The 18,351-nt window shown below is 39.2% G+C and overlaps 1 protein-coding gene across 1 annotated transcript in view; it reads left to right on the top strand.

The window, feature by feature from the left end:
• Positions 1-13,857, top strand: part of LOC108295342 (mortality factor 4-like protein 1) — a 33,932-nt gene extending 20,075 nt beyond the window's left edge. The window contains exon 2 of the mRNA XM_037734555.1: positions 13,726-13,857. Coding sequence (XP_037590483.1) covers positions 13,726-13,857 — 132 coding nt within the window. The remainder of the gene's footprint in view (positions 1-13,725) is intronic.
• The last annotated feature ends 4,494 nt before the right edge of the window (positions 13,858-18,351 follow it).

Genomic DNA, 18,351 nt, shown 5'->3' with positions numbered 1-18,351 from the left:
AGAGAGAGAGAGGAGAGAGAAGAGAGAGAGAGCGCACAAGGCACAGTGGCTCATGCCTATAATCACAGCACTTTCAGAGGCTGAGGTGGTTGGATTGCTTGAGCCCAAGTTCAAGATCAGCCTGGACAACATAGCAAAACTCCCATCTCTACAAACAATACAAAAATTAGCTGGTTGTGTCAATGCATGCCTGTAGTCTCAGCTACTAAGGAGGCTGAGATGGGAAGATCCCTTGAGCCCAGGAGGAGGTTGCAGTGAGCTAAGATCAAGCCACTGCACTTTAGCCTGGGAGACAGATCAAGACCGTATATCAAAAAAAAAGAAAAAACAATATATGCATTTCAAAATTTATTTATTTATTTGAGACTGACTCTCACTCTGTTGCCCAGGCTGGAGTGCAGTGGTGCAATCTCAGCTCACTGCAACCTCTGCCTCCTGGGTTCAAGCAATTCTCCTGCCTCAGCCTCCCCAGGAAGCTGGGATTACAGGTGGGCATGCCCAGCTAATTTTTCAGCTAATTTTTGTATTTTTAGTACAGAAGGGGTATCACCATGATGGCCACACTGATCTTGAACTCCTGACCTCAGGTGATGCACCAGCTCAGCCTCTCAAAGTCCTGGGATTACTGTCATGGGCCACCACCCCCAGCCTATATATGCATTTTGTATCACAATTATTATTATTATTATTATTATTATTATTAATTTGTGATGGAGTCTCACTCTGTCGCTCAAGCTGGAGTGCAGTGGCATGATCTTGGCTCACCGCAACCTCCACCTGGGTCCGGTTCAAAAGACTGTCCTGCCTTAGCCTCCTGAGCAGATGGATTACAGGCATGTGCCACAACACCTGGCTAATTTTTGTGTTTTTAGTAGAGATGGGGCTTTACCATGTTGGCCAGGCTGGTCTAAAACTCCTGACCTCTGGTAATATACCTGTTGTGGACTCCCAAACACAATTAAATTTGTTAATGTGATGTAGGGAAAAAGGAAAGCTATTCTTTACAAAAGAATGCCAACTAAAAATGTAGTAGTGTAAAAAAATAACTTATGTGTATATTTTTAATTCTAAGTGCCTTAGTTTTTACATGGAAATATAGAGATAAAGAAGCAGAGTATACTGAGTCACCACCCCCTCCTTCTTGCTTTCCCTTTCACCCAGCAGCCAGGCACCTATCGGTCAGGGACCCCTCAATTACCCGCTCCCCACTCCACCAAGAATTTAGTTTAGGCTAGCTTACAACATAGATAATTGTACTCCTTTCTTTCCTTTCTTTCTTTCTTCCCTCCCTTCCTTCCTTCCTTCCTTCCTTCCTTCCTTCCTTCCTTCCTTCCTTCCTTCTTTCTTTTTCTTTTTCTCTTTCTTTCCAGAGTCTCGCTCCATTGCCCAGGCTGGAGTGCAGTGGTGCAATCTCAGCTTACTGCAACCTCCGCCTCCTTGCTTTAAGCAATTCTCTTGCCTCAGCCTCCTGAGAAGCTGGGATTACAGGCATGCATCACCACATCTGGCTAATTTTTGTATGTTTAGTAGAGATGGGTTTCACCATGTTGGCCAGGCCGGCCTCAAAGTCCTGATCTTGTGATCCTCCTGCCTCGGCTTCCCAAAGTGCTGGGATTACAGATGTGAGTCACATTGCCTGGCCTAATCGTACTCTTTCTTATCAGCTAAGTGCAGCCACTAGGGTCCTAAGTCAAATGTTTGAAGAGGAGGCTGGGCACTGTGACTCCCAGCCATCCAGCACTTTGGAAGACTGAGGCGGGCACATCATCTGAGGCCAGGAGTCCAAGACCAGACTGGCTAACATGGAAAAACCTCATCTCTACTAAAAATACAAAAAAAAAAAAAAAAAATTAGCCAGGCATGGTGGAAGGCACCTGTACTCCCAGCTACTTGGGAGTCTGAGGCATAAGAATTGCTCAAACCCAGGAGGCAGAGGCTGCAGCAAGCTGAGATTATACCACTGCAGTCAGCCTGGGTGACAGAGCAAGACTGTCTCAAAAAAAAAAAAAAAAAAAGTCTGAAGAGTCCTGAGACAGTCACAATGCATGGTGGGCTGCAATAAAATACAGCAGAAAGACCTAAAGAACATACTTGAAGCCCCTGCCTAACAATCAAAAGGTGACGTTCAGGAAGATTGTGACCCCATAGTACTCAGCCTAGGAGGAACTGGGGGAGAGGCCTGTGCACTAGGGGATAAATTGCTTGTTGAAACTGTGCTGGGTGTGCCTGCTGCCAGACACCCAGTCTTTCAAGACCATTATTAAAAGTCTCACTTTTGCTGTTATTTGGGTCTGAGTCCATCCATTGAGGTTTGGACAAGCGACTTTGCTTCTGACAATAGGATGAAGAAACATCACCATTTTATAACCACCAATTACTACTACTACCAAGTAGTAGTAATTACTTGAGGAAACAATCATCAATGGGTGCTTCATATTTTGTTTCAGACAAATTTCAGACAAAATATGAAGCAGCATATGAAGAACATCAAAATATGAAGAACAGGATATTCACACAGTTTCAAAATCATCTCCTCAGTGATTACTTATTAATTACAACAAGAATTACAGTGGAGAAATCTGGCAGACACTTTGTCAACCAAATACCAAATTGATATAAAAAATGGGACACACTGCTATGTAACTCTGGATGTGATGCTCTGAAAAGACAGGGCCGGGTGCAGTGACTCACACATGTAACCCCAGTAGTTTGGGAGGCTGAGGTGGGAGAATCGCTTGATGTCTGGAGTTTGAAACCAGCTGATCAGCATAGCCAGATCCAGTCTCTACAAAAGAAAAATAAAAAAGAAATAACCAGGCAGGGTGGCACACAACTGTGGCCCCACCTACTTGGGAGGCTGAAGTGGAAGGATCACTTGAGTCCAGGAAGTTGAGGCTGTAGTGAGCTATCATTGCAATTTCTTTCTTTCTAAGATAAGAATGATTTCAGAAGTGGCATGGCCTCGGAACTGGGTGACTGATGTGGAATGATGGTGAAAAACATTGAGGTTGAGGAAGTCAAGGAAATAAAATGTTCTGATAGTTGTTCTGAACTCTGGCTTGAATCAAAATCATTTGTGGGGCATTAAAAAATATGTAGATGGCAGACTTCACCTCTGCACATTCTGACTTAGTAGCTCTTGGGTGGAACCTGGATGTCTATGTATTTACATCTGTATATTTTAAAGTCACTGCAAGTGTGTCTAATGCACAGCTCAGACGGAACCACTACATGGCAGTGAGCTTCACTGGTGTTCCTTAGGCAGAGCTTTTGGTATCCATGGGGGCTCTGGAGCCAATCTCCCATGGATATCAAGGCACTAGAAAGAGCCCAAGACTGAATCAGGAGACCCAGGTTCTAGAACCAGCTCTTTCACAATCTTTAACTTCAGGATCCTTCCTTTAATGAAAGAACTGAGAACTAAATCAGTGCTTCCAAAGACGTGTTCTATGGAACCCTAGTCCCATCAGTTGCCATAAAAAATATTTTCAAATTAAATATATGTGGGAAATAATGCATATAATACATAATATATTTGACATCCCTTTGGGGGTTTCTGGGATCTAGGATGTATATTACCACATGAAAATCTTTTAAGATTTATAGGAAAGAAATTTATTTAGCTTTGTTGAAGTCAGCATTTTCCAAATTCAGTTTGTACCCTTTTTGTAACAGACATAAAATACTAATTTAGCACACGTTGGGAAAACTGCAATTAGGTAATCTCTGGAGTCCTCTTCAGTTTGTACTGAGAAAATAAAAATGGAACAGTCTGAGCTATTCTGCACCCCAGGTGCAAAACACCACCCCACTGCACCAATGCAGGGGACACTTGTTTAGAACCATTTTGTTCCAGATTCACCCATTATCTTCACATTCTTGGAATTTATGATACAAAGAATGATGTATAGCCAATCAATACTTTATGTGATTTTGATGTGGATTTTTTTGTAAACAACTCAGGAACAGTCTTTTATTTTCCTTTAAAGATCCACTTATGAGCCAGGCATGGTAGCTCACACCTATAATCCCAGCACTTTAGGAGGCCAAGGAAGGCAAATCATGAGGTCAGGAGTTTGAGACCAGCCTGTACAACATGGTGAAAACCCATCTACCAAAAACACAAAAAATTAGCAGAGCATGGTGGCACATGCCTGTAATCCCAGCTACTAAGGAGACTGAGGCAGGAGAATTGCTTGAACTCAGTAAGCCGAGGTTGCGGTGAGCTGAGATTGCACCATTGCACTCTAGCCTGGGCGACAGAGCAAGATTCCATCTCAAAAAAAAAAAAAAAAAATCTACATATAACTACTGTTAATCAGAGAATATTTTCATGGCAACTTGAATCTATGCTCCTAAGTTGCAATCCTCAAGCGTGGCCCAAATAAGCTCTCCATTTAGATCAATTTTGCCTCAACTTCTTCCTTTTAGGTCAATATACGGGACATAAAGGGGCAGGATTGACAGTGACTGTCACCCACCACTGGTCTTTCTCTTTGATGTGGCGCTTGGCAACATCACGAACTCCCTAGCCTCAGAAGTCCCATCAGGTGTTTTGGGTAAGTTCTCCTGAATTCAGACCTCCCACTCTTTGGGTGAAGGCATAGACATATTTGGGATGTTCTTCAAATCTTCCCTTTCCTTTAAGAGTAAGGGCTTCAGTTTCTGTCTTTGAACAGGAGATTCAGGTCAAGATATCTGCAGAAAACTGCCCTTTTTTTTCTGCCTGTGTCACAACAGAAATTTCTGGTTAAGGTTTTTCTGCATCTGCCTTGGGATGGGAGGTTAGGGTAAGGGATTGGCAGTGTGGCACCTATGGTCTCGTTGTATAAAGTGTGCTTTTAAGATTGCATCTGTCTTTTATTTTGGGGGATTGGAGCTTTGTTTTTCATTTGTGACCATCACCAGCTGGGTTTTGTGCATGACACTTATGGGGTGTCCTCTTGTAAGTATCTTGGAAAGTGGACCCACTTAACACAGGGTGGTCATAAGCGGCAATAGCCAAAATGGGATCCTTTGAAATGTAAAGTAATTCATTTGCATGCACAATTAGGGGGGAAAAGCTGGTTTTAGAACCAGACAACCTGAAGAGGAGACCTACTTGAGGTTTGCCCTGGTTGAAATCTGGTAAGAGATTTGGAAAGACTTTTTAATTTAGAGCTCTGTGGTCAGAAATCAGCTTAATTGAAAGCTGATATTTAGGTTATGTTTTCTGCAGCAGGGAAGTCCTCTCCACTTTTTCTCTTTTAGATCCTGTTTCTGGGAATTTTTTTAGCCAGCTGAAATCCTTTTTTAAATGTGTTCCATCTGTTTGCTTCCTATGTTGGCATTTTTGCTGAGAAAAATTAAAACTTCATTGGCCTTTTTGATATAGCAAGAAGCACTGTGGATGCACTGCGTAGCCCGGTATTGTGGTGTTTCCTTCTTTTAAGGAACTGTGGATTCAATATAGAAGTAAAATTTTTGATTCTTTTTTCTTGAGACGGAGTTTCGCTCTTGTTGCCCTGGCTAGAGTGCAATGGCGCAATCTTGACTCACCGCAACCTCTGCCCCCTGGTTTCAAACAGTTCTCCTGCCTCAACCTCCCAAGCAGCTGGGATTAGAGGGATGCATCATCATGCCCGGCTAATTTTGTATTTCTAGTAGAGATGAGGTTTCTCCATGTTGGTCAGGCTAGTCTTTAACTCCCGACCTCAGGTGATCCACCCACCTCAGCCTCCAAAAGTGCTGGGATTGCAGGCATGAGCCACCACACCCGGCCTGAGATTTTCTATTTTTAAATATCTAGGTGCACTGCCTTCTAGTAGTGTTTGCCTTTGATGTATTTAAATATTAGGCCCTGGAAACTGCAGATACTTTCTTTGTCCTGTATTCATTAAAGAGTTTCACCCTGAAGTCAGTTCATTCATGTTTCTGCAGCAGCTATGATTTCATTCTTTTTTGTGGCTGCATAGTATTCCATGTGCAGGCTTGTTACATAGACATGTTGCATAGTGATGATGTCTGAGTTTCTGATGTACCCATCGCTCCAGTTGTGAACACTGAACCTAGTAGTTAATCTTTCAACCCTAACCCCTGTCCCACTCTCCCTCCTTTTGGAGTCCCCAGTGTCTGTTGTTCCCCTCTGATGTCTACATGTACCCATTGTTTAGCTCTCACTTACAAGTGGGAATGTGTAGTCTTTGATTTTCTGTTTCTGAGTTATTTCACTTAGGATAATGGCCTCCAACTCCAACCATGTTACTGCAAACAAGGCATGATTTCATTCTTTTTTATGCTGTCTAGTGTTCCATGTTGTATATATATGACATTTTCTATATCGAATCATCCATTGATAGACACTGAGGTTGATTCCATGACTTTGCTGTTGTGAATATGATAAACATACAAGTGCCAGTGTCTTTTCATATATAATTTATTTATTTTTGGATAGATACCCAGTAGTGGGATTGCTAGGTCAAATGGTAATTCTATTTTTAGTTATTTGAGAAATATCCATGCTGTTTTTCACTGAGGCTGTACTAATTCACATTCCCACCAGCAGCATATACACGTTTCCATTTCTCCCCATCCACACCCACATCTGTGACTTTTTAATAATAGCCATTCTGATGGTATCTCCTTGGGGTTGGAATTTGCATTTTGCTGTTGATGAGTGATGTTGAACGTTGTTTCATATGTTTATTAGCCACTTGTATGTTTCACTTTTTGATGGGGTTGGTTTTTTTATTTTTTCTTGTTGAGTTCCCTGTAGATTCTAAATATCAGTCCTTTATCAGATGCATGACTTGCAGATATTTTCTCCTGTTATGTAGGTTGCCTGTTTACTCTTTTGAAAATTTCTTTTGCAGTGCAGAAGCGTTCTAGTTTAAGCCTCAGTTCTCTATTTTTGCTTTTGTTGCATTTGCTTTTGAGGTCTTAGTCACAAATTCTTTGCCTGGGCCAATGTCCAAAAGGGTTTTTCCTAGGTTTTCTTCCAGGTTTCTTCCAGTTTCAGGTCTTATGCTTATGTCTTAATTTAATCTATCTTGAGTTAATATTTGTAGACAGTAAAAATAGGGGTCCCTGCCAGGTACAGTGGCTCACGCCTGTAATCCCAGCACTTCGGGAGTCCAAGGCAGGCAGATCATGATGTCAGGATATTGAGACCATCCTGGCTAACATGGTAAAACCTCATCTCTGCTAAAAACACAAAATTTAGCTGGGCACAGTGGTGTGTGCCTGTAATCCCAGCTACTATGGAGGCTGAATAAGAAGAATTGCTTGAATCAGGGAGTGGGATGATGCAGTGAGCCGAGATTGTGCCACGTACTCCAGTCTGGCAACAGAGTAAGATTTCATCTAAAAATAAAAAAGATAAGGGTCCCGTAATAGGGGTCCTGTATCATTCTTCTACATGTGGCTATATGAGTTTTCCAACACCATTTATTGAATAGGATGATCTTTTTTGATGTATATTTTTCTTAACTTTGTCAAAGACCAGTTGACTGTAGGTAGGTGGCTTTACTTACAGATTCTCTACTCTGTTCTGTTGATCTGTGTGTCTATTTTTATACCAGTACCATGTTACTGTGCTTACTAGCTTTGTAGTATAATTAGAAGTCACATAATATGATGCCTCCAACTTTGTCATTTTGTTAAGAATTGCTTTGATTATTCAGGCTTTTTTTTAGTTCCTTAGGAATTTTAGAATTGTTTCTTATTCTGTGAAAAATGACATTGATAATTTGATAGGAATTGTGCTGAATCTGTAGATTCCTTTGAACAGTATGGCCATTTTAATGATATTGATTCTTCAAATCCATGAGCATGGGATGTTTTTTCAATTGTTTGTGTCATCTACCATGTCTTTTATCAGTGTATTATAATTTTCTTTATAGAGATCTTTCACCTCTTGGTGAAATGCATTCCTAGGTAATTTTGTGTGGCTACTGTAAATGGGATTGCCTTCTTGATTTGGTTCTAAGCTTGAACATTTTAAGTATATTTAAATATTACTGATTTTTTTAACATTAATTTGTTTTTCTTATCTTTTGAATGTGTGTGTGTGTGTGTGTGTGTGTGTGTGTGTGTGTGTGCACACATTTAATAGAGACAGGGTGTCACCATGTTGCCCAAGCTGGTCTTGAACTCCTGGGCTCAAGCTATTCTCCCACCTCAGCCTCCCAAAACGCTGGGATTATAAACATGAGTCACTGTACGTTAATTTGTACCTTGAAACTTTTACTGAAGTCATTTATCAAATCTTTAGGGTTTTCTAGGTATAAGACTATGTAATTAGCAAACAGAGATCATTTGACTTACTCTTTTCCAATGTGAATGCCCTTTATTTCTTTCTTTTGCCTGATGCTCTGGCTGGACTTCTGGTACTATGTTGAATAGGAGTGGTGCAAGTGTGCATCCTTGTCAGTTCTAGTTCTTAGGGGGATGCTTTCAACTTTTCCCCATTCAGTATGATGTTGCTGTGGGTTTGTCATATATGGCTGTTATTATTTTGAGGTATGTTCCTTTGATGCTTGGTTTGTTGAAGGTTTTTTAGCTTTGTTTTTGTTTTTTGAGACAGGGTCTTACTCTGTCACCCAGGCTTCAGTGCAGTGGCGTGATCTTTGTTCATTGCAACCTCTGCCTCTCGGGCTCAAGAGATCCTCCCACCTCAGCCTCCCAAGTAGCTGGGACTATAGGAACAAGCCATCACACCTAGTTAACTTTGTATGTTTTGTAGAAACAGGGCTTCATCATGTTGCCCTGTCTGGTCTCAAACTCCTGGCCTCACGTGATCCGCCTCCCTCGGCCTCCCAAAGTGCTGGGATTACAAACGTGAGCCACTATGCCCCGCTCCACTGCACCCCAGCTTCCATCCGTGGGTTCTCTGACAGGTTCCAGTACTCTTCCCTCAGGCTTCCCCTCTGGCCACCGTCACTCACCTGTAACTTTGGTTCTTTCTGGGGAGAACTGGCTCTGCCATCTCTGGTTGCCCATCTTGGGGAAAACCCTGTCTGCTTCTCCTGACTGTGGGGCTTCTTCCAAGCTTATGCTTGGGGAATGAATAACCTATTTCTTAAAGTGCTTTCAACTCACTCCTGAAAGGTCTGCCTCTTAGTGAAGGGGTTTTGAAATGTTAGATTCCTGCCATGCCTTGGGCCGTGAAAGGCTGCCCCATCGCTCAGGGCCATTTTACTGAAACTGCAGTTTTCTCTTTTAAGAAATTGCCCTTGGCTGGGTGTGGTGGCTCATGCCCTTAATCCCAGCACTTTGGAAGGCTAAGGCAGGTGGATCATGAGGTCAGGAGACCAAGACCATCCTGGGTAACATGGTGAAACCCCATTTCTACTAACATACAAAAAGATTAGCCAAGTGTGGTGGAGCACGCCTGTAGTCCCAGCTACTTCGGAGGCTGAGGCAGGGAAATCGCTTGATCCCAGGTGACGGGGGATGCCACGAGCCGAGATCGTGCCACCACACTAGAGCCTGGGTGACAGAGCAAGACTCTGTCTCAAAAAAAAATTGCTCCTCAGAAATGGCTTCTTTATTTCCATCATATGCATTTTAAAAAAGATTTCTCAGGTGAACCTTTGTGAACAGAATAAGAATGTATTCCTTCATGATTATTAGCAAATCAGTACAATCTTACTCTGTTGTAACATGTGTTTTTCCATCTTTCTAAAGAAAACAGTCACTGTTTCTTTTTTCTTTTCTTTTCTTTCTTTCTTTTTTTTTTTTTTTTGAGACAGAATCTCACTCTTTCACCCAGGCTAGAGTGCAATGGCACAATCTGGGCTCACTGCAACCTCCACCTCCCCGGTTAAAGCAATCCTATGCCTCATCCTCCTAAGTAGCTGGGATTTCAGGTGCTGGCCACCATGCCTGGCTAATTTTTGTATTTTTAGTAGAGACGGTTTCACCACCTTGGCCAGGTTGGTCTTGAACTCCTGACCTCATGATCCACCCGCCCTGGCCTTCCAAAGTGCTGGGATTACAGGTGTGAGTCACCACGCCTGGCCAGCCAGTCACTGTTTCTCTAGGCAAAATGCATGTGTTCTCTGTTCTGAAAAGGTTAGGAAAGGACTGAGGCTGAATTTGCTGTCATTGACACATGCACACATCTCTGCCTTTTGTAATGTGTGAATCTGAGAAATTCTAAAACTACTTTTTGATTAAAAAACACCAAACCTTACTGTGCTCTGTCTGTCCAAATGAATAGTTCATATGTCTCTTTACAGAGTCTGTAAGCCTGCAGGTGGCTGAAACTGCTGGCTTTCTTCTGCTGACCCTGGTGCAACTCATTACAGGTCTTCAACCTGAAATTCTGTTTTACAAGATCCCTGCCAGGACGCAGATTTGAATTCCATAATGAAGTCTGTAAATGAAGAATTGATACTTTTAGGGAGGAAAAAAAAGGTAATGACCACCTTGAAGAACCCCTGTATCTTAGCTCGGCACTAACAAGGCAAGATTCTGAGAGTGGCCACCCCTGGAAGCAGAAATCATTCATGTGTCTATTCGTCGGCTCCTGAGGCTCTCATTAGAGAGCGGGCATCTTTAGTACCAGGGAGTGGCTGTTCCCCATAAGGCACTGAAAATCAACTTTCAGGAGTTACCCCAGTTCCTGAAGCCACTGGTCCCGGTGCATCTCCTGACTGCCATGTAGAAGATAACAGAGCTTTGGTGACATTACAACATAAGAACTACAGGGAGGTGTAATCCCAGTGGAAGACTGACTGCAGAGACTCAAAAAGGAAGGTAAAAACTTGGGAAAATGAGAATAGTGATGTCTCCTTCATATATTGGAAGTATCATCTTAGAGGAGAGGAGAGGCAGATCTCTGGAGTGTATGTTTTGGGGTGAATTTATTTTTTGTGGGGATGAAGAGTAAGAATGGGCCCTCACCGATGTCCTCTCCATCGTCTCTTCCCAGTAGTTCTCATCTACACTTAGAGTCACTTGGAGACTTTAAAATTTAAAATGCTGTTGCTCAGACCCACCCCAGATTAATTAAATCCAACTCTCTGTTGGGGCTGAGCACTGGCTTCTTTTTAAATTTCCACCAGCATTTAGCTAGGGCTGAAAACCCCTGAGCTCCCATAGGCCACAACAAGGGGAGCTGCACCACTGAAGACAGTCCTACATTGAATTCCCCAGTGTCATAGAGGAGTAGGGATGTCACAGCCTTTAAGCTTATGTCTTAGAGGGCTTCTCTGTAGGGTCTGCTGTACCTACACAAAGCAGAAGCACTAGGATTTGCATTTAGCCTTTATATTGTGTATTAACAAGATGCTTCTCTTTTTCCTAGTTATGCCTTCTCAGAATGCCATTTTTTTTTCAGGAGGAGAGCATAGAGGAGAAATGCATGATGGCTCACAGATGGTGAGGTCCCAGGTAAGTTCAATTTTCCTCCCTCTGAAATGCCATTGCAGTTCTCAGAATGTGGGCACTTTTATGTTTTCACTTCTCAGAAATGCTGAGTCGCAAAAATCCAGCGACCAGGAGATTCATGTGACAGATGATATACTCTCCACAGCATGTTTTCCATTCACCTATGTAGCTCTTTCTAGCTCTTCTCTCCTTCCAGCATTTTCACCAGACTCAATTCACAGATTCTTGTCTGTAATGGATGCTGTGAAGAAAACATAAGAAAACAATGGACTGTCTTTTAATCACCCTTAAATAGCTCACTATGATTTAAATGATGCTTGCATTCTCTCTGTGAACACAGTAACTGATTCCCAGGCCCCTAGTATTGCTTGGAGCTAATGGGATTTATTAAATATGCCTGAGGATAGCATCTACCACAAATTAATGTTCCTCAGGCATCTGTTGTATTTCTTCCAGAACCTATTTAAGCCTCTTGTGATTCTATAATCCTATGCAGCATTATGTAAACTGATGAGTATGAGTGCAACAAGAGTTGTTTCTATGAAAACTAGTCGAATGTCCTGGAAAGAGTTAATAAATGCTATCACTTTTAAAAAATTGCTATCAAATTAGGTGTGAGCAATACTAAATAACTTTTAAAAAGCCATAAAAATCTCAGGATTCCTCCCGAGTATTGTTTCCCAAGTGTTGTTTGTTCCAACTTCATGAAACGGAAACTGTTGCACTGTAGATATGAACACTCAGTCTTTAAAATCACTCATAGAAAAGGCTTAGCTTCATTTCCAAAGATGAGAAAATGAAGGCACATTTATATGTTTTAAATTAAAATAAAATATTTAAGGTCTCTTTTATGAATCTTTAGTTTAGCCATCTTTTTTGCTTAACATATCAGATACCAGTCTCAATTGCTTCAGATAGGAGGATTTCTATTATTTCAATTATGTATAATAATCATTATCCTTATGTAGCAAATAAACTCATTGAAGGGGATTTTTTTGTTTGTTTGTTTGTTTGTTTGTTTTTTGTAGAGACAAGATTTCACTAAGTTGCCCAAGCTGTTCTCAAACTCCTGGTCTCAAACCATCCTCCCACCTTTGCCTGCCGAGGTGCTGGGATTGCAGGTGTGAGCCACGACAGGTAGACTGGGGACCTTTTTAAAACCCACATCACACAACTAATATTAAAAAATGCATAGGTTGGGCGTGTTGGCTCATGCCTGTCATCCCAACATTTTGGGAGATCAAGATGGGTGGATCACCTGAGGTTAGGAGTTCAAGACCAGCCTGACCAACGTGGAGAAACCACGTCTCTACTGAAAATACAAAATTAGCCAGGTGTGGTGGTGCATGCCTAGAATCCCAGCTACTCAGGAGGCTGAGGCAGGAGAATCACTTGAACCCTGGAGGCAGAGGTTGTGGTGAGCTGGATTGAGCCATTGCTCTCCAGCCTGGGCAACAAGAGTAAAACTTTGTCTCATAAACTGTGTCAAAATAAATAATCTCTTGTGTTTCTGCAAGTCTTGTAAACGGAGGCACTGACTGTATTTGACTTCAAACTACCTTTACAGGGAAGTATATATATGAATTTCTGTCTCAGAAGATATATGCAGTCTCTCACTTGAGCACAAAGTGGGTTTGTTCACTTTCCACTCTATTAATGTGTATCTCTGGTGCAAAAGTCAGGCAGGCTTACTTTCCACTTTAAATGATTCAGATTCTCAAGCTCAGGATTCTTCTCTGTGTCACCCTAATGAAAATTAGGGCTCAAAGAACCCATGCAAATGCTGACACTCTGGTTATTATTGTTGCCATGAGTAGTAAAGTTCTTTAACTCTGACCCAGGGATCTTGTGTCTTATTCGTGAAATTAAATTTTGGACAGATAATACTGGCATGTATGGTAAAATCTCACAAACTGTACACCCTTACAGTTCTTGACAGGGCGTGGGGAAAGAGAGAGAGTTTTGGTGAAAAAGAGTTCAGAATGCCAAAATGGCATGAAGAAGGTATTTAATATAAACTTAAACGGTTAAAATTATATCCAGAATTTAAGAAAACATTTAGTGCTTTTCATTTGTCACCACAAATGTAGAAATGATGCTAGTCAAATAGTTTAGAAGCATTAATCAACATATAGATTGTTTGATTTAGAAAAACCAAAGGCTAGGTGTAATTGAGAATGATCATGTATTGATTTCTAGCTCTTAATTAAAAACTAATTTCTTTAGAAAAAGAGGATATTGAAATATTAGAATAGGACCAAATTAGTTAGAAAAGAGTCCTACCCACATGCTGCCAGAATGTTTCTTTTCTTTTCCACTGGCTTCTCCACTTTTCTTTCCCTGATTCTGCAGAGAGGCTGCCATAGCCACAGACATCTCCCTGTGCTTTTGATCGTCAGTCCACTCTTCTTTGATTTGCCAGGAGTTTCTGGTAAAGCAGAAGGGAATTACTCCATGGGCTACATTCTGATTGCAATGAACTAGGCTTCCCTCATTGCAGTTAACACAGTATAATATCAATAGTTTGATATCCCTTATATCAAGGGATGCCTTTCTAAGTTGTGTGAGTACATTTCTTTTGTCAACCTGTAGACTTACAGATTTGTTCCTGGATAATTGCAAATTGAGTACATTTATATTATTATTTAGAGTGAACATGGATCTCAGATATTGATTAAACATTTAATGTTGTACTGACATGAGCTGATCAGCATTACGTCATCAATCCACACAAGAATTCTGTTATCCTATTTTACATTATAGAAAACTTACCTAAGATTATACAATAAAATATGGCAAAGCTGGGACACAGTATGAGCAAAGGAACATAGAGTTGAAATAGCTGTGGTCCCTGTTTTCTAATTTGCTACAAATTCTAATTACTTCTCTCCTTTTCAATTGCTTATAAGCACTTGTCATAGTATTTTGGAGTCACTTGATTTTGTTGTCTTCTTAAATAAACAGTAAGCACACTGATACCAAGAATATATTTAATTTGTCTCTTAAATTTGTTTTTCTTTCATTTTTGCATTGCTAATCCTGAAGAGAAAATTGTAGATTTTTTGGCATATACGAGTTGCTTCATAAATGGGTGAATGAATATCACTGTGGCACCTCAAGTACACCAATCTGTTGGGGGGGTTCTCTTTGTTTTATATTTCCCGTCTTTAAGTGCACTCATGTGTTTCCGAGTTTTATTCTAAAAAGACTACTTACCCAAATGCAACCTGGCTGCCTACCATGATTTGGCAAATAAAGACTTTCAAGGACAGAAAGAAAAAAAAACCTTAAGATTATTTAATAGCAGCATGTGCCTTCTAAAGAATCTCAAGAAAATTCTCAAGTAAAACAGAAAACTGTGATATCATTTTATTAATATATGACCTACAGGTTTCAACTTAACATATCTTATCATTTTAGTTTTCAGTGATTGTGTCCATTTCATTTTCCCACCCATTATTAGAGCAGAGCCTTTCTGTAGTGGTCTGATGTTGCAAGCTAAAGTGTGGAAAAATTCTCTGATAGATATATGTTTATTCTACAAAAAGATGGGATAATATTCTTTAATGTAGAATGAATATGTATGCTGTTGTGGGATTCCATAAAAATGTTTGGGAATATACTTTGGTTTTTTAGTTTTTGAAAATTAGCATTTTTATGTGAAAATTTGCTTTATTGTTGGAAAGCAAGAGCAAGAAAAAAGTAGGAGATGGTTTTGCTTTAGTAAATTGGGTTTACCAAATCTTTCTTCTTCTCTTGAAACGTGGTGGGAGAAAAGAGCTTTATATTCAAACTAAACATTTTCTTTGGGTGACATCTACATTTTTACCTTGAAATAGACGATAAAATACACTCCCAAGGACCATAAAGGGGTGTTGAAAGTAGAATACCTGAGTCTTTCAAATAGTCTCTCTCTCTCCCCCAAGTTCAGGTCACCATCTGTCTCCCTCTACTCACATTTTTCACACTAAGTCAATCCTTTTTATTTCCAAGGATTAACTTCAGTGTCTTTGTATAGAAAAATGTGAAAATTTTATGAATTGCCAAATGAAAATGAAGGGTCCAGAATCACTAAAATTCATGGTACTCTAATTTTTGAAGTTAGAAGAAAATTGCAACTAAAAAATATGATGTTTAACGTATTCATTGGTGAAAATATAAGCTGTGGAATAAAATGTAAAGCCAAACATATATTTACCAAAAATCTGCTTGAACATTGTACAGAACTGATATAACAAAAAGCATTAAAGTAGTTTGATATTTAAAAATATGCAGCAAATTCTACTTTAAATTGCATTTTTTATTACTATCTACTCAAACCTAATTGACAGGTGGGAAATATTAATGTTTCGTGCCTACCAGATTGGTTGCTGCAAGGAAAACAGTCAGTGTGAGAATGTAGATATTAAACAGTAAAAGGCAGCTAAGGGCTGAAAATGGGAAGTTCTTCAACATAGAGCTCACACTGAAAAGAAAAAGAAAAAGAGACTCTTACGGGTCAAAATAAAATTTTGAAAATATCAAACAAAAAATTATAAACGAACCCATTTTTTCATTAATTTATACCATGACTAAACATTCTACAGCAGTGTTTCATGGTGTGATAAAGAACCTAATGATAGCTGTGTTTAAGAAACCCTATCAGTATGAAACTTTAAAGACATAAACTCTGGACAAAATATATGAGATGGTGTCAGCCTCTGGCAGACTTCTAAGTGATGTTTCAATCAGTAAAATTGTTTAGTTTTCCATATATTTTTGAGGGGAAAAAGATAGAAGGAAATTATTTTTGAGTTTGAAGTTTTGTGTGCACTTTAGTATACAGCTAGTATTCAGAGAAGACTTTCACAGTCTCAATTGTGTTTAACTAATATGAAAAATTAAAAGCATAATATGTAAGGTTAATATAGAATTCAATGAGCAACATACATTTTATATTTTTGTAACATCCTATTTAGCTGTCCCAATTCATGTTGGATGTGTGTGTGTATTCTAACACTATATGTATGTATATAAATATATATGTGCATATATAAACACACATGCATATATATACATACATTTCTAATATGTTCCTTCTATTTCCTTCTCAATTTCTACTTGAACTAACCAAAATATACAGAATCACAGATCATAATTTAAAGAATTTGTGATAATTTTTAAACAATTATGTGTACATAGGATGATTTTAAAGTTCATGTGTACCAGTCAGTTAATTCACTGCTTTGTAGGCTCCTAACTTGATACTCCAAATTGATAGGTAAAAACTGCATATCCAAATAATTATTGGAAAAGAGGATCTTTTGAATACTTACTATTTTGAAATATTTGAAGAATCTGAAAACCATAAATATATAAGCAACTGTTGAACTGTGTGTAAAGTATGAGTAAATTAAGAGAAGGAAGGTGATTTCATCTTTTAAACCACATTTAAATATTTCTGCTTGATAATCATAATTGAGAAGTGAGCAAACATTTGTTTTTGCAATTGACAAAGACCTTGCTATCAATTATACATGTGAAATTATCTTTGTTTTAGTTTTCCTTCTAGCATATTATTGTAAAATTAATAGTTTCTAGAATAACAGTTTCTCGCATACCACAGCATTTTTGTCTGATTTTTTTCTTAGTAGCCATAGCCAGAAATTATATTTCAACATCAAAAAAAACAAAACAAAACACATGAAGCTCAATGTTTCTATAAAAGGCATAATCAGGCTGGGTGCTGTGGCTCATGCCTGTATTCCCAGCACTTTGGGAGGCCAAGGTGGGCAGATCACAAGGTCAGGAAATCAAGACCATCCTGGCTAACATGGTGAAGCCCTGTCTCCACTAAAAATACAAAAATTAGCTGGGCATGGTGGCACACACCTGTGGTCCCAGCTACTTGGGAGGCTGAGGCATGAGAATTGTTTAAACCCCGGAGGTAGAGGTTGCAGTGAGCCGAGATTGCGCCACTGCACTCCAGTCTGGCAACAGAGAGACTCCATCTCCAAAAAAAAAAAAGGGTGTAATCAAAGTATGATTGAAACCTTGGTTACCAGTAAAGCTGTTCAGTATTCATAGCCATGGTAACAGTAAGATTTAAAATAATAGCAATAGCGTATCTATCATGACATTATATTCATAATGTTATTCTTATTAGTCATTGGCCATTGCATTTATAAAATTATAATTATATTTCCAAATAAGTTTCTTAGCAAATACTACTTTCTATTTAGGTTCATTTATAACAGCTGAAGACAAAGATGTTAGTATCTTAATCACTTTGGAATCAATATCATTGTGAGCGTGTGTTTTCTTTTTTCTTTTAACAGAGAACTTTTATTGTAAATGAACTTTTTATTGTAAATGAGCAATTAACGTTTTTATTGTAAATGAACAATTTATACATGTATAAATTTATGGGGTACAAGTGATGTTATAATTTATTAATACAATGTGGAATAATTAAGCCAGTTAACATATTCATTACCTCAAATACTTAACATTTCTTATGGTGAGAATATTTAAAATTTAGATTTTGGAATGTACAGCACTATATTATTAACTATTTTCACCAGGTTGTGTAATAGAACTCAACAAAAGAAAAAAATTCCACATTCCTGCAGTCTGAGATTTTATATCCTTGGACCATCATCTCCTCATTCTCCCCACCTCCAGCCTTTGTAACCCATTGTGTATTTTAAACACAACATTTGAGGAAAGAATTTAATTATTTGGGTTTTTATTATACCCAGTGAAAACTAGACTTAACTGATACCATGCAGGCTGTTTCATAAATTTTGTATGTAACAGTTGAACTAACTAACAAATAAGTAGATATCTTTAGAAACCATGTGTAGAGTAGGAGCCTTCTGTGATGCCCAAAGGAAGAGCAACCACAGAATTCCCTTGCTACATAATTTTGATAAAAGGTATGTATAACTTAACAAAATCAAAACAAACAAAATATTTTCTTAACCTGTTTGCATACAA

The sequence above is a fragment of the Cebus imitator genome, unplaced genomic scaffold, assembly GCF_001604975.1.
Source record: "Cebus imitator isolate Cc_AM_T3 unplaced genomic scaffold, Cebus_imitator-1.0 Scaffold634, whole genome shotgun sequence".
Lineage (NCBI taxonomy): Eukaryota > Metazoa > Chordata > Mammalia > Primates > Cebidae > Cebus > Cebus imitator.
This window is presented reverse-complemented; position numbering and strand designations above follow the sequence as displayed.